The sequence below is a fragment of the Anopheles arabiensis genome, chromosome 3, assembly GCF_016920715.1.
Source record: "Anopheles arabiensis isolate DONGOLA chromosome 3, AaraD3, whole genome shotgun sequence".
In the NCBI taxonomy this organism is placed as follows: domain Eukaryota; kingdom Metazoa; phylum Arthropoda; class Insecta; order Diptera; family Culicidae; genus Anopheles; species Anopheles arabiensis.
Window position 1 is genome coordinate 51,708,218 of NC_053518.1, and position 15,704 is coordinate 51,723,921.

Sequence of the window (15,704 nt, forward strand, 5' to 3'; positions counted from 1 at the left end):
AATTATAGTGTGTTTGTTATGACAATGTGCTCTTAAGGCCGGGCTACATTGATCGTACTCTCTGGCGTAATTTTGATTTTCACTAGCGCATCTGGCGGCGGCTGGTGGAAGCTTTTTTTTGTCATCGAGGGAATGGACCTGCCGGATCTCAAAATTAAGTAGTTTTTCCATCGTTTTCCATTGCAAAAATTGATGCAATGCGTGCAAGACATGTGTATCTACGTTTTACAACACTTTTCTCCTCCGATTTCAGTAAAAAACATGGAAAATTAACCTATTTTCTGGAGCGGCTCCAAATTGTTTGGCAAAATGCTTCGGTCAGCCGCCGCCAGATGCGCTAGTGAAAATCAAAATTACGCGTGCGAGTACGATCAATGTAGCCCGGCCTTTATAACCGCTTTTTCAAATATCCTCCTCATAACCCAATGTCAGTTTTGTATTGAACTGTCATTTCTCAACACCACGGATAAACGGAAAGCCGGATAAAAGGTACCCGGATAAACGGCGCTCCACTGTATTTTATTTTGTGTATTTTTTGCCATTATTTTATTATGGGTTTGTGCCAAGGTGGATTTAAAAATATCAGGTGGTGAAGAATTTAAATCATCACGCGGTGCTTTTTAAAAAAATCTAGGATTAATTTCTACAGCACTACATCCGAGCGCTCCATAGCTGGATGCAAAACTCCATAGCTGTTTTGCACACTTCTCCTAAGGGTTTGACATATTCCCCTATATGCTTGCAAACCTTCATAGCAACGTTGCATACATCCCCTAACCATTTGAAACATTCCACCGAGTGGATCAAGTAGTCCATTACCCAACCAGCAAAACCGAAGCTATTGGAAAACTTTCCTGTGTGCCAAAGCGAGAGAGCATGTCTTCTTTCTCTAGATTTTGGACGGCACAACGCCGATCTTGTGGCCTATGAACGAAAAACGGGAGAAGGGGAAACCGAAATCCTTCGAGTGACACACACACATGCATCTGCATGCGGATTCCGCTGAACCGAGACTACCCATCTCTCTCTATCTCCCATGATTTTTGTGCTATCGCGCTCATCCGGGTGTTAGGCATCCTCAGTCTGTCCAGAACTTTCATCGTGGAAGGATGTGTTGGAGTGATGTGTGATTTCTTGTGCCCCGTGGTTTGCTCGTTTACGTTTTCTACCGTGTTCCTTCTTCTTCAATTATGGAATGATTTATCCTTGTAAATTTCTAAGGTAAGTTGTGCTAGTGTGTGCCTCAATGGAATGTATTGAATGTACAGCTAACGCTTGTCGTCTAAAAAGTTACAGGTGCACGCGCATGATAATCGACGGTTACCTGTTGTCCTTGCCAACTTCCTACAAAACGATCGACGGAAGGAAAACGGTGTCCAGTTTTAAAATATCAAGGTAAGCGTTTCTATCCTATGTGTTGTTTAGCTGTTTTTTTAAATAAAACACATGGATTAATTATTGGTTAATTTTGATCAACAGATTTCAACACAGCTCTTTCGTAGGAGAGCGCACTTCAAGGACGCCAAGGATACGGCTAAACATGCGCAGCACCAGTCCGTGACGTCATTTCCAGACAGGCGCCGGCTAAACATGCGCAGCACCAGTCGAGGATGTCCTAGCGAGAAGGGCAGAAGGAGGAACAAGAGGAAGGGTAACGGAACCGCTACAATTGTAGGGGGTGAAGCATCCAGCCGTGTACAGAGTGTGAGTGTGCCAAAACGCATGTGGAAAGAGGAGGTCCAATAAATAGCATGCGAAAGTGTGCATAAATACAGGGTGGCATCGTAGAAGTGATACACTTTGTTTTTGCAATAAAATTGACACCAGGATTGATTTCTCTTAGGAATCGATTGAAATAGCTTCTATTGGTACTAAACCTGCATTTCATTTAATTTATTTCAAATCTTTCACCTTTACACTTGATAACCGCCCGTAGGCGCTTTTGGAAATCGTTGCAGGCCGCACGCACAACTTCATCCAGCATTTCGTCCCATATCTTTAACAACCGTTTCTTGAATCCGTCCAAATGCAAATGTTTGAGGTCGCCCAACTTTTCAAGCGGAGATACATGCGGAGAGTATGCAGAAGTCCAACGGGTTCAAATATGGAGACGACGCAGGCCATTCCGATGCACTGATAAAAAATAGCAATAGCACATTGCACCACTTCTGAAAGATCGAAGCCTTACGGGCTGGAGGTGAATCATGTTGGAAGCAAAAGCTGTCGATGCCAAAAAGCTTCTTAGCGTATGGCTTCAAGTGGCCTTGAAAAACGTGTTCTAAATAGTTCTCCTTGTTGATCTTCACGCCTTTGTCGAGAAAAAATAACGAAATCTTCTCTTTGACTTAGATAGCTCTCCAAACCATCACAGCTAACGCATTTTGATACTGTTCGACTGTTCTTTTGACGGCTGTTATATCCCGAATACATGCTCCATATATACGATCATTCTGCTTATTCAAAGTTTCCTCCAGAGTGAACAGTTTTTCGTCCGAAAAGATGATGTTGTGGCCTGCGTGCGTCTTCAGCAACAAGCGAGATCTGGTCATCCTTTCGGTAATAGTTTTGCTGGTTAAGCCGTGATTTTTTTGCTGTTTAAACGCTCTGTAACCAAGGTCCTTTTTCAGAATGCTTTGCATGGAAAAGTGACTCACGTTCATTTAACGCGCAATTTTTCTTCCCGCGCGAGCTGGATTTTGCCCCACACGTTCCTTTACCGCTTTGATCACCGCTGGAGTCCGAAAACTCAGTTTTTTGCCCAGTTTCTTATTTGGAACAACCGTGCCTGTCTCCGTATCGCTTGATGGTCCGGTAGACGAATAGTCGACTTAAATTGAGATGAGACAGTTTCTGCTTACTCTGTATGTTTGTCAATCCATGCAAATGCAAGATTTTTATTTGTTCGCGACTTGAATCCATTATAATATATGAGAACACTGAAGTGAACACTAAGTTAACGTTTTTCACGATAAATGGTAAACAAATTAAGCAGTCAAAATATGCAAATGAGTTTGACACACAGTGACAAAAAACACAATACAGGAGCACTCGAATAGGTGTATCACTTCTACGATGCCACCCTGTACAAATGTATGCGTGAGCAGGACCAGCAATCCAAGCATTTGAATGTGTGCGTGAAGGTCGTTTTATGCCGTGCTGAAAGTTTTTACTTTAGCTGCTGCTAGTGTAAAAACTTAAGGAAATCTTAAAGTAAAAATTTTTCACACGGGGCGCCTTCGGCAATTGTTGGCTGGGTATACGATTCGAAACCCTGTAATGATCGTCAGTGAGGAGGGAAGAAGGTATGGACCGAGTGCGTGCGAACAGACAGCGTCCACGGGCCTGCCCACGCCCGAATGCAGAGCCGATGGCATACGATTCTATCTTCACCATTAACATAAGAGGGACAGAGCATATAACCCGAACGTACCCGAAAGGTATGCATGCTTCACTCATCAGGATCTAAAGGCAAGGACAAGGCAAAAGAGACAAAGAAAAATTTCCTCACGGCTACACATGTCCTTTTGATGCGTTGTCTATGCGTCTCGCTCGGTATCACAGCGGCATACGGCAGGTAAGCAGTACAAATGCTGCTACCTGATACGCACACATGTTTCTCGAATACAACTATTCGGTTCGTCTCGGTAAACTTCACGGGGACGCCGGAACAAAAGGGCGCAGACTTTTTCATGATTTTGTATGACTTCGACTATTTTGGACCTCGCGTGTAGGCGCAGACAGTAAGCCAAGTCTCAGTGAGGATGATAAAATCATATACAGATTCTGATAGCGCCAGGCGAAGATTTGTAGTTTTCGTTCGTAGACCACGTAGATTTTGGTAGTAGATAGAGAGACTAGGATGAGCTGAGCGAGGTGCATCGCCGGATGCAATGCTAGATTGCTATTCTTCCGACGGGCCATCGTCAGCAGATTCATCGGTCCGTTTAGCGTTTCCGCGCTTCGGTCTTTTTTAGGAGCGGCTAAGCATTCGGGAGGTGACCTGGTAGGTGTGGTGGTAACAAGCATTCGCTCATTAAGGGCAAGATGTGGTTCGTTTGTAAACAAAGCTGTATCTGTAGTGGTCATGGCAGGTGAGGAAATCGCAACGGGCTGTGCGAGCGTACAGTATCAGACAGAATGATAGGACCCTAGTGTTTTCAACGCAGCATGCACCCGTTGGGACAGGTTTATGTGTGGTTTGTGTGTTTGTGTGTGTGTGTGTGTGCATGTGTGTGTGTTCATGTGTGTGTGTGTGTGTGTGTGTGTGTGTGTGTGTGTGTGTGTGTGTATGTATGTGTGAATGTGTATTGGTGTGTGTGTTTGTTTCACAAGTAGGTCGTTTCGGATAGTTTTGTTAGTAGTTTTTTGTGTTTTGGGTTAGGTTTTTGATGTAATAAGCAGGACCACTGCCCTCGCGATCAGTGTTTTTTCGATATAATAACAATTTTACGGTCTTCTCTCACTGTGGTCTTCTGAAGACGTCCAGTTGACTTGCGCGTTTTGGTTGTCCAAGCGCGTTTCGGTTGTCTAAGCACGTTTCAGTTGTCCGAAGCGCGTTTGCCACAAAAGTGCGCGATCGTTCCATTACGAACTAGATCGTTTTGCGCTTAATGGCAGCAGCCGCCATTCGCTTTATCATATGGCGCTGATAATCGGTACAATGTTTACCTCGACCCATTGTTACTAACATTGCTTGCTTGGACCGTCAAGAAAGGGGTGGTTAAAAACTTGGACACGGCTGATCCCGTGCTCTGCCTGCGGTCTACTTCTATACGCGATGAATTACATTGTTGTCGAGCAGCGAAAACATCGCATGGATAAAAACTATCAACGAGTACGCGAGTAAGCGTCTTCCCTTCAAAATCGAGAACAGGATACTGCCGCGCTCATGAAACAAAACGCCCATTGAAAAGAACAACTGCGCACCAGCTCAATGCACGCACCAAGTTTTCCATGCGCACACAACGTTCAACGCAGAGATGCACGAAGGCCTTTCAATGGCGTGCACTGGAGAAACACCTGGGAGGGAATGCCGAGTTCATTGCTATTGAGCGCGTGTCCATTTCGCACCGGTGTCGCATTCACATTCATGAAACAGCACACCTGCGTTTTCGTCCGAGGAACAAGCGCTGCTGTCGATGCAAACTTTAGTTTTTATCCAAGTGTAAACGCACGATGTTTCACATGATAACACACATTATCAGAATACTTTCAACGCAATATGACATCATGGCAAGCTACGTTTTTCAGACACAAACCCGCGCACTTGCAAATACACATTAAAAAGCACACTCTCTTTCTACTACTACTACACATACACACATACACACATACACACATACACACACTCACACACACACACACACACACACACACACACACACACACACACACACACACACACACACACACACACACACAAACACAAGTAACGTGGCAAAACAAGTGCACGGTGCGTTGAAAACACCAGGGTTCTATCTTAATGTCCGATACTGTATCTGTTGTAGTGGTTGGTATCGGCCCAAGCAAAATTTTTCGGGGATAATGAACATAAACTCATGCCATCTCTTTCTATTCATCAGCTCTACTCTCTCACATGCATCGATGAACTTTTAGACATCTCTTTGTTCATTGCTATATTTGAAGGGTTTAAAACTGATAGATAACGATTCATGTTCATGAACTAGTAATGGTCAAATGGTAATGGTGTAATGTTTGCACCATGGTCGACATGAGTTCAATTCCATTTTTATTGTTTTTATTGTTGATTTAAAGTTTTGATTTCTTTTTAAAACATGCAGCTCCAGTAACTTCAGACCCCTTTACTAATTGTTAGAAATGCGTGTTTAATAGTCAATCTATTATTTTTATTGTTTTATTTATTTCTTTTAATTCATTTAGTATCAGTACCCCTTCATACAACAAAACAAGCAAATAGCACGATCATGAATAATAATATGGTGGCGCAACTGGCAAAGTGATTCGAAGTAGAATTAGCGATGTGGTTGGTAGCATCAAGGATGAAGCATGAGCATGAATTGGAATATGAGGGAAGGGAATGAATCCGAATGTTCATTTCTATTTTTAGCTCTTTTTGCATGGGTTCATCCTTCACGTGTGTTCACTATCCCCGAAAATGATCTGTATTTCGCTGGTCTTTTCGGGGATAATTCGTTAACGAATTATCCCCGAAAAGACCAGCGAAACCAGCTTGGTCGGGAGCTTGGGGGGCACTCCCTCCAGAATGTGACCAAATAGACATAGAGCGGCAACGTCGCGCGCGACGAAAAATAGCTCAAAATTTCACTCGGTGTAGATCAAAGTAGCTCATTTGACTCAGTCAACCAACTTGTTTTTTATTTGAAAACAAACAAAAACAGGCTAAAATGTGTTCAAATCTATTTTTTGCGTTTGGCATTCATCTGGCTTGTAAACAAAGTAAATAATTCGATTATTTCGGATGAAGCAAAAATTTCGCGCGAGACGAGTAGCTCTGTTTGCAAAATTGAGCTACTTTTTTTCGCGCGCGACGTCGTCTCGCGCGACGTAGTCGCTGTATGTCTATTTGGACGGTGAGAGAGGATTATGATAAGTGTCGGTAGCGAGAGTAACGTTTTGATCGAGCATCGAATTTGTTTCAGGTGTTGCACAGGTGAAATTATGAAAAACTAAAAAAATAGGCCGAAAGCATGATTGGGTTGTGAAGTTTTTTTTTACTTTATTAAATTAAGTATTGACCTAAAGGACATATGCATGGCTTTCCACTATGTTGGAAGCAATTTAAAACGATAATACGTTTTAGTTTTAGGTCAATTGTTAGTTTTTCTTTAGCCGTTGCTTTCCATAGGCGAAAACCATTTAAGACATATCCTTGGGAACAGGGATATGTTCCATAACAGGGAAATACAATTTTACTAAGTTTTGTGTTTCGGACTGGTGCACAATTGAGGATATTAAGGACACACGCGGCTCTTCTGTATCAACCACTTATATTCTAATATAAATGACATATATGCAAGGTGGAATGTATAATGAGGTGTAGTTATAGCGCTTTTGGCTCCGATTTTGACAGATGGTTTTCAGCTTGTATATGTATTGATGGATTGTTTACGTTTTGCATGGTCAATATTTGGTGGAGATCAATTTGGGTGAATATTTTAGTTTATTAGAACACAGTCCGTGATTTAAAATGGAAATTTTCCTTCGAGAACTTGAAGCGTTCGCCAAAAGCGGAAAACTAACTGTCAGTTTTCTTCGTCGATTCTTCTTCCACCTAGCTGTCAAAACGGGCTTATAACTTGACCTGATATCTTTACGGTCCTTGCATATATGCTAAAAGACTGTTGTGTGTGTCGGGTCGCGGCCTATGATCGAGTGCCGACCCTCGGTAGCCCGATCGCTCCCGAAGCCCTTAACGGCCATTCGGACGTCGGATGCTGTCAGTTGCACGACAGCATCGAGTCGCGGTTACACTGCACCGTTTCTGTACACAACACTAAGCAACCAGTTCATGATATTTACTCATATATTCAGTTGTGATCATCCTCAATCGGAAATTTTATAATTCTAATACATAGCTCATCAAATGTGCTAACTTTGAGCCTTGTTAAACAGTTCTTTAGACGCCTCGATTGAACCAGAGTAAAAGATCAGGCCAGTATCTAAAACACTCTTGGACAACTAAGCGTAGCCATGTTAATAATTTTCGTAACTACCCGCTTGGCAAAGAGTATCTCATTTTGATGCCTCTCGCTACCCCTGACCCTAGTTTTAAAGGAATCATGCGACACACTCGCACTCCACTACCCCATCCCATGGAAAAACGCTCCCACCATCGAGGTGTTGACCAAAATTCCGCTGTGTGCATGAGACACACACTCGCACTCCTCCCGCCCTCCACAGATGAACGCACCCACCGTTGCGAAGATGCGAGAATTTTTGCTCTGAGCGTGAGACCCTGAAGCGCAAGAGATGTGTTAAGACGATCATAATTCGATATGGTCAAAATGCGTCGATTATCGTTTCATTTATCTGGTAATGATGTTTTCACTTCATCAAAATTTTAAACATAATCAACTAGGCTGATAACAATAGTTGAAATTTAAAACAGAATAAAATCAATTCATTTGAAATGAAATAAATTACATTATACTCTATTTTGACCATATGATCAACACTTGTACATAATGCCATTTATTTTGTGTTCTTCACTCTCGCGCTGTGTTGTGATCGTTCGAAACTCATTGCCAGAACGAATGCAAATTTCATTTTGGAAGGATCGGTGCCGGAAGAGGCAGCGAAAATTATGAAATGATAATAGAAAAGTGGTTAAGTTAATCGTGAAAGATGTCAACGCAGGCGTAAATGCAGTACAGTGGAGTGCCGTTTATCCGGGTACCTTTTATCCGGTTATCCGTTTATCCGTGCTGTTGAAAACTGACAGTTCAATACCTAGATGACATTGCGTGCTGACGAGGATATTTGAAATAGCGGTTACCAGAACATTTTGTCATAACAAAATACGCTATAATATATAGCACATTGCAAATATTCTCTTCAAAAAACATGAAGTTTATAAAACTAGCTAGGTTTTACTAAAAAATAATATTAATTTCAAAAACAAACCAGGATTTTGTGATAAAATAAATACTTTCACTCATTATCCGTGTTATTCGCTTATCCGGGCGAGGTCAAGTCCCGAGAAGCCGGATAAACGGCGCTCCACTGTATGTTTTGTTACATGATCTACGGGTAAGTGTATGCATAAGAAGAAGAATCTTCCAAATGATGTTTGTGTTCTAACAATCGTACTGCTTTTAATATTTGTTTATTCTTCTATTATTTTCTATCACACGTAGCTATTTCATCACCAAAGCTTCTGATAACAGATCAAAGCAGATGGATAGGGCATACAGAGTCGCCGTTTAATTTAAAATATCTTCGTGATCGGTAAGTTTTAAATAGTACTAGTTTTGTTCACCATTCTAATACTCGATTTATCTTTTATTCCTCAGGCAAACGCATCAAACAGCAAGGGTTTTTTTTCCAACACCACGCACCATCGGTGGAGCAAGCAGCCAACGTTTTGTTCGCCCAGCGCGCACCATCATGAATTGAAATATTCCGATTAGCTTTGTGAATAAAAAACTGCACACTTACTGTAGGAATTTCCTGGAATTTTATGGTCGGCCTACGCTCACGGGAATGGTGGGTCCGTTAATGAGAAGGAAAGAAAGGGTGGGAGCGAGGATTAACCAAAAACGCGGCATTGAGAATGAGGGGAGGTGCGCTCAGCGCTCACGCTGGGTCACTCAGGATACTTGAAATAAAATGTTAACAAGCATCGATTTCAAGCATGCATGTCGCGCGACATTTTGCCAAGCGGGCAACTCGTACGACTTAACAACATGCCCGTCATGGGTTCAATCCCCAAATAGACCGCGCCGCCATACGTAGGACTGACTATCCTGCAATGGGGGGGAGGGGGGGGGGAATTAATTAGTCACTGAAAGCCAAGCCCACAAGTGGGTACAGGCAGGATTTGACCGACATGGGTTGTTGAGCCAAAGAAGAAGAAGAAGAATGCAGCTGCTGCCTGTAAACAAATATCGATGGCTGTTGTCAAACTGAATCTGAGAATGGCAACAAGCCAAACGCTAAGAAGACACCTCCTCTATATTCCACCTTGCAATTAACTTTTTTCATCGCTATTTAAAATATTTTTTATTTAAATTATGTTCACTGTACCAGTTTTCGGTAGTGTACCCAAATAGCCAGAATTGCTTAGGCCCTTGGCAACGCTCATCGGATGCGATTTTATCGGACGAGATTCATATGGGATTTGACAGATAACTTCGGACGTGCGATTTCGTCGTCCGAAGTTATCTGTCAAATCCCATATAAAAATTTGACAGGCCGTCCGATAAAATCACATGCGAAAAAGCGTTCCCAAGTGCCACAAATCCACTAAACGACCACTAAACGGCTTCTAAACGACTCAAGTTCTCTACCTAAACGGAATATAGAAAGTTTTCGTTTAGCAGACGGCAAACGACTCATGCATTCTAAAAATAGCAAAAAAGCTGGTGGCGCTATCTGTTGGTGGGATACCCAACCAGTTGAGCTTCATCGCTTGGAGAAGAGCTTTCTCATACCCTCTGTACTCTTGTATGGTTTCGCATTGAAGTTATGCATCGCTAGAACTAGAACGGCGATACGATTGTTTAAATACTAAACTCCAACGGAAACCACCAGCACTGAAGCAAGTGAGATTTTAGTAATGGTCGTTGGTGTTGATACCCACGTATCTGACAACACGACCATTCATAAAGATTTTTGCTCAGAAAGTTAGAAGGCTATATAGGTCATGATAAGATGAAATTTGTCGAATGAACATTGCAAGAAAAGGATAGCAATATAATCTTCTTCTTCTTCTTTGGCTCAACAACCGATGTCGGTCAAGGCCTGCCTGTACCACTTATGGGCTTGGCTTTCAGTGACTAATTGATTCCCGCCATAGCAGGATAGTCAGTCCTACGTATGGCGGCGCGGTCTATTTGGGGATTGAACCCATGACGGGCATGTTGTTAAGTCGTACGAGTTGACGACTGTACTACGAGACCGGCTTTATAGCAATATAATAATCAGTTTTAATACGCCATCCATTGATCAAACCAATGAAGCTGTGGAGCTTTCATTTTTTTCTATGGATATTTAATTTTCCAGTCGTTTAAGCTTAATCGGTGGCGCTTGGGTTGCCACCGCCAGTGTTGCGAACGGTGATAGTCGTCGACATAAAATTTTACAAAATGATACTTTTTGAAGCATCGCATTCTAGATCCACGCATTCATTCGACAATCACGGAAAAAAATATCATTTGACACGTTGATATTTTTTCTGCTACAATAATTTGACTTTTTGATTTTGCCGTTCCTCAAGTGAACTAGATCTTCATCGAAAATGGGTCCTTTTTTCATGTTTTCGCGTGAATTTCTATACTTCTGTAAGAGAGTACCATTTTCCTGATTCACTGAGTGAAAATATCAAGTGGTCTAATGGCTTAGTATCGGTAAATGCACGATTAAGCAGTTCTGGATTCTCACTGAAAAATGTCAAATGACATTCATTCTACATTTTTTGCAATCATGTCATCGCAAAAGCATTGATTGTTAATGCACAAATGATTGTCGTTTTGGAAAGTCATGTCATGGTAACCATGAATATCATGATCAAAAAATGATTTTGACACACGCTTACTGCGAATATCATAAAAAAATGTCGACAATTAACAACACTGGCCACCGCCCTAAGACCGTAATCAAGGATAATGTATTTAGAAGGTTGATTTTTATCGCTTTTGCTGGGCGACATTGTGGGGGACATCTGTCACTCTCTGCATACAAATTTCATTACCCCGCACCAGCTCTCCCCGATTTTTATACCGGAGCCCCCGGAAGAGAAATGTCAAGTCGACAAATGTCATTTTGCTCTAAACAACTTCACCTTGTTAGCGCGTGGCAACGGAGCTGAAAAAATGTTGAAAATGTTTTCAACTTTTTCAAAATTGCTTGTCAACTGCAAAAAAGAGCTTTTCTCGTGGCCGCACCAAAAACATACACAAGAGCGACAAAAAGCTCCAACATCTGAATATCATCGATATTTTGTTTAAGAAGCACTTACTAGGTACATAAATCGATTAGAATCATGCATTTTAGCATTATTATCATAACAATGGATCACAACTGCGCCAAATAGCTGTTTGTTTACGCTTTTTCACGAACGTCAAATTTTGTCAACTTTTGTCATCTTTTTTTCCTGGCTTCTCCAGGTCACAAAATTTTGACAAAACCTCAAAAAAGTGACAAAAGCTCAAATTTTGAAAAATTTGTCAGCATTTTGTCACTCTCGTGTCCTTTCGCTTTGTCATTTATAACACCTTGACCGTAATGCATAATCGTTCAAATGGACATAGACTGACAACGTCGCGCGCGACGAAAAATAGTTCAAAATTTCACTCCGCGTAGATCAAAGTAGCTCATTTTGCCCAATCAACCTACATGCTTTTTGTTTAAAAACATAAAAAAAAGTTAAAATGTGTTCAAATTTATTGGTATTATGATTTCTCGGTCAGTATTATGAAAAAATCTGTGATTGTCGGTAGAAAAAAAAAAGAAAAATAGGTTGTTGTAGGAAGCTCATCTGTGGATCGGTAGGCATATCAAAAATCGATGGGAATCGTTATTTCTGGTCACCCTGGTAATTTGACTCTCATATTTTTTGAGACAGTGTAAACCGTGTCTGGAAGTCTGTCAAAATTTACGATTGATCCAGTTATGTTTCAATAGGTAACTACATTCACAAATCCAAGCTGTGTGCGTGTGTGCGGTATGATATGGTCTTGTGACCAGAGTAATCTGAAAATTTGCTACTCGTGAGTGTTATTTGCGTGTGTATAGTTCGCTTTTATAAATAAAGTTTTTAATAATTTTTCGAGAGAAATCGCAGTTCGCACGATGTCATCCAAGGATAGGATTCCTATTTTCCCATCTCGCGGGTAGATATGTTTAGCCTTAGAAGAAAATATTCTTGGCTGAAATAATTTTCTTAATGCTATTTTATATTTCTATACGCTTGCAGCGCGCAAATGCAAATGAAAGCTCGGCTTGCTGGCGCCCACAAGGGCCACGGACTGCTAAAAAAAAAGGCTGATGCTCTACAGATGCGTTTCCGAATGATTTTAAGCAAGATAATCGAGGTAATATGCATTTTTATTCATACTCTGTACAGAACTTCTGATCAATCGTTTTCGACTACTTTGCATACTTAACAGACTAAAACACTTATGGGTGAAGTTATGAAAGAAGCCGCTTTCTCTCTGGCAGAAGCAAAATTTGCCTCCGGCGATTTTAACCAGGTTGTTCTGCAGAATGTTACCAAAGCGCAAATTAAGATACGAACTAAGAAGGATAACGTTGCTGGAGTAACTCTACCAGTTTTTGAATCCTACCAAGATGGCTCGGACACATACGAATTAACTGGATTAGCAAAGGGTGGGCAACAACTTCAGAAATTAAAAAAGAATTACCAGAGTGCTGTAAAATTGTTGGTAGAACTGGCATCGCTTCAAACATCTTTCGTTACTTTAGATGAGGTGATTAAAATCACTAATCGCCGAGTAAATGCTATTGAACATGGTATGATGTGATGGAAATTTTTGTTTGTAGCTTAAATGACAAAATATGCTGTTTTACTTGATTACAGTGATTATTCCAAGAATTGATCGTACTTTGGCATACATCATCTCCGAGCTAGATGAATTGGAACGTGAGGAATTTTACCGTCTGAAGAAAATTCAGGTACGTATAGTTGATCTACCTGAAGTTATTTTTACTTTACAATTTCACTTAATTTCCGGTTTTTGTTACATCATCACATTAGGACAAAAAACGTATTGCGAAGAAAAAAGCCGAGGAGAAGAGAGCAGCACTGTTACAAGAAGGTATAGATGTGCGCAGTCAAGCCAATATTCTTGACGAAGGCGATGATGATATCCTGTTTTAGAACAATTACATCGCCATTCCAGAATCAATATGATTTCGACTACAAGCCTTTTAAAGTTGATTACGAACTGCTGGTTAATATAAAAAAAAATATTGGTGGAAATCCCTTTGGAGTTATAATATGTTTCCAATATCTATCTAGATATGTTTTTTCTGCATGCGTTTGCGATTGTATTGCTGACGGTAGGGATTTAATCAATGGATTGCGATTGAGGAGTGGGACATAATAAATGCGCAAGATTCAACCTAGTAACACCTATGCTTCCACAACTCGATAATCGTTCAATTGCACACGACTTAATCTTAAATACAAAGGATGAAATGGATGTGATTAATAGTGGCGTACTTTTATTATTCTATCAAACAGACACCCGCTGCGCAAAGCGACGGAAGGCGTTATGCCGTTCTGAGAATTTTATCATGCCCTCTTTTTCTCTCCAACGCCAAATTTGTCGAGCAGCTCGTCGAGCTGCCCGTCCCTGGCTCCGCCTCATTCCCCTCGCCTGAGCGCGCTGCCAAAGGTTTGAATGTGTTGGTGTGTCAGACGGCCAATCGCTGTCAGCCATCGTCCGTGCTCTTTCCCTTCCTAGCGCTATCTCATTCTCGCGTGTTGTCAATGCTCATGAGTTGCTGTGGCGCTTAAAAAACCGTTTATACACATTGCGGCGATGAAGTTGCATTTTCACATATCAAACCAAAAAAAGCGCAATGAGTTCAATTGCTGCAATGTAAAAATGACTACGGAATCGCTAGCTCACGCTGGAGGGTTTGCTGTGTAACGCGCAGAACCTTAATTCGCATTTACACGTTCAGCCCGGCGCTGATTTTCATCAACTTTTCTTTCCGCCGGCATCAAGAACGCAAGCTGATTATGATAGCGGCATCCTGGAAAGTTCACTGGCAGTCCCTGGGGCCTGCCATCGAACTAAACATGTTAAGCATTAAGCATAAATTTGTTATCCTAAACTTCTGTTGGGGGTGTTGGGGGTGGGGGGCAAATGGTTCTCCAGCCATGGTGCCCCAACGACCATCTTTCCGGGGGCCCTTGTCGCTAATACTCTGTCCACTTGTAGACATACGGCATACTACAGACTAGCGATCTTCGGCGACCGCCTAGTCCGGCTACGGTTAGATCCGCCGCTGGTTCTTGACGGTGTTTTTTTTACTGTAGAGTGCATCCTTCCCCCTGCCTTCAGCGTATGCATCGGGCAGGAGACAGTGTGGCAGTATGCAAGTTGCACACTGGATAGGAGCGGGCCCGCGGCACCGCCATCATTCCGCACATCTGCATGCCCGTCGTGGGTTCTAATCGCGTATGAACCGTCCGCCGTAGCAAGGGACTAGTCACCGGCTCAGGCTACGTGGTACTCAAGTCCTAAAACGGCCGGCATGATCGCGTTGGCTAGTACGCCATTAATAATAATAATAATAATAATAAAAAGAACTTAGCGTAGCAGTCCACACCCGGGTAAGAGTTTGTCTTGACTTTGTTGTAGCCGGGCTATCGCTGTGACGAGACAAATACACGGAATGCACTCGGCCAAAACATGAACCTACCGATCCGAACCCATTCCAAGGCATTGCCGGTCAATCGGCGTCATGATAACTACTCCAAACCAACAAGCCACCAGATTCTGGACGGACAGGTGCAGCACCATACGCGCACCGTAATAAACCAATCCAGAATCCTCTTTTGTATGGATTCACTTCAAAATGTTGTTTCCACTTGCGCCCGCTAGCTGAATTAGAAATAAATGTGCAATATATCACACGCACGTTTTCTTAGATCACGTGTCTTTTAAATACGCCCAACAGCAGAGCCGATCGCAAAGATGCCAATGCCAATGGTTGTGTTGTCTCTCAGGTAGCGAGATCGAAAATGCATGGACTTTGTAGCCGCAGCGGATGAAAATGTACCCATCAGAATCAAATAGTTTAGGGGTTTCCAAACGCACGCACACACACAAACACGCGCGCGCAAACTCACACACACACACTCACACACACACTCACACACACACACACACACACACACACACACACACACACACACACACACACATGCACGCGAGCACGCACGCACGCACACATGCACGTACGCACACATGCACGTACGCGTGCACGCGGGCACGCACCCGCGAAAG

At 42.2% G+C, this 15,704-nt stretch overlaps 1 protein-coding gene and 2 long non-coding RNA genes across 3 annotated transcripts; all 3 read left to right on the forward strand.

Moving 5' to 3' along the window:
* The first annotated feature begins 803 nt into the window (after positions 1-803).
* On the forward strand, positions 804-2,448 carry LOC120904301. The gene is made up of 2 exons (XR_005739738.1): positions 804-1,395; positions 1,480-2,448. It is a non-coding gene; the product is annotated as an uncharacterized LOC120904301 (long non-coding RNA).
* A 4,849-nt stretch (positions 2,449-7,297) lies between these two features.
* LOC120901898 lies at positions 7,298-9,177 on the forward strand. Its single transcript, XR_005739337.1, has 2 exons — positions 7,298-8,949; positions 9,015-9,177. It is a non-coding gene; the product is annotated as an uncharacterized LOC120901898 (long non-coding RNA).
* A 3,175-nt stretch (positions 9,178-12,352) lies between these two features.
* On the forward strand, positions 12,353-13,895 carry LOC120903306 (V-type proton ATPase subunit D 1). The gene is made up of 5 exons (XM_040312648.1): positions 12,353-12,554; positions 12,638-12,755; positions 12,831-13,194; positions 13,262-13,356; positions 13,439-13,895. Exons 1-5 carry the CDS (start codon positions 12,514-12,516, stop codon positions 13,559-13,561), a joined length of 741 nt encoding a protein of 246 aa, XP_040168582.1. The 5' UTR covers positions 12,353-12,513; the 3' UTR covers positions 13,562-13,895.
* Positions 13,896-15,704: the final 1,809 nt, after the last annotated feature.

Bases quoted from the DNA above. Each gene is read 5' to 3' on its own strand.
- LOC120903306 (XM_040312648.1), top strand. From the start codon at position 12,514: ATGTCATCCAAGGATAGGATTCCTATTTTCCCATCTCGCGG. The intron at 13,195-13,261 runs GTATGATGTGAT...ACTTGATTACAG, and splicing joins AGTAAATGCTATTGAACATG to TGATTATTCCAAGAATTGAT. The intron at 13,357-13,438 runs GTACGTATAGTT...TCATCACATTAG, and splicing joins ACCGTCTGAAGAAAATTCAG to GACAAAAAACGTATTGCGAA.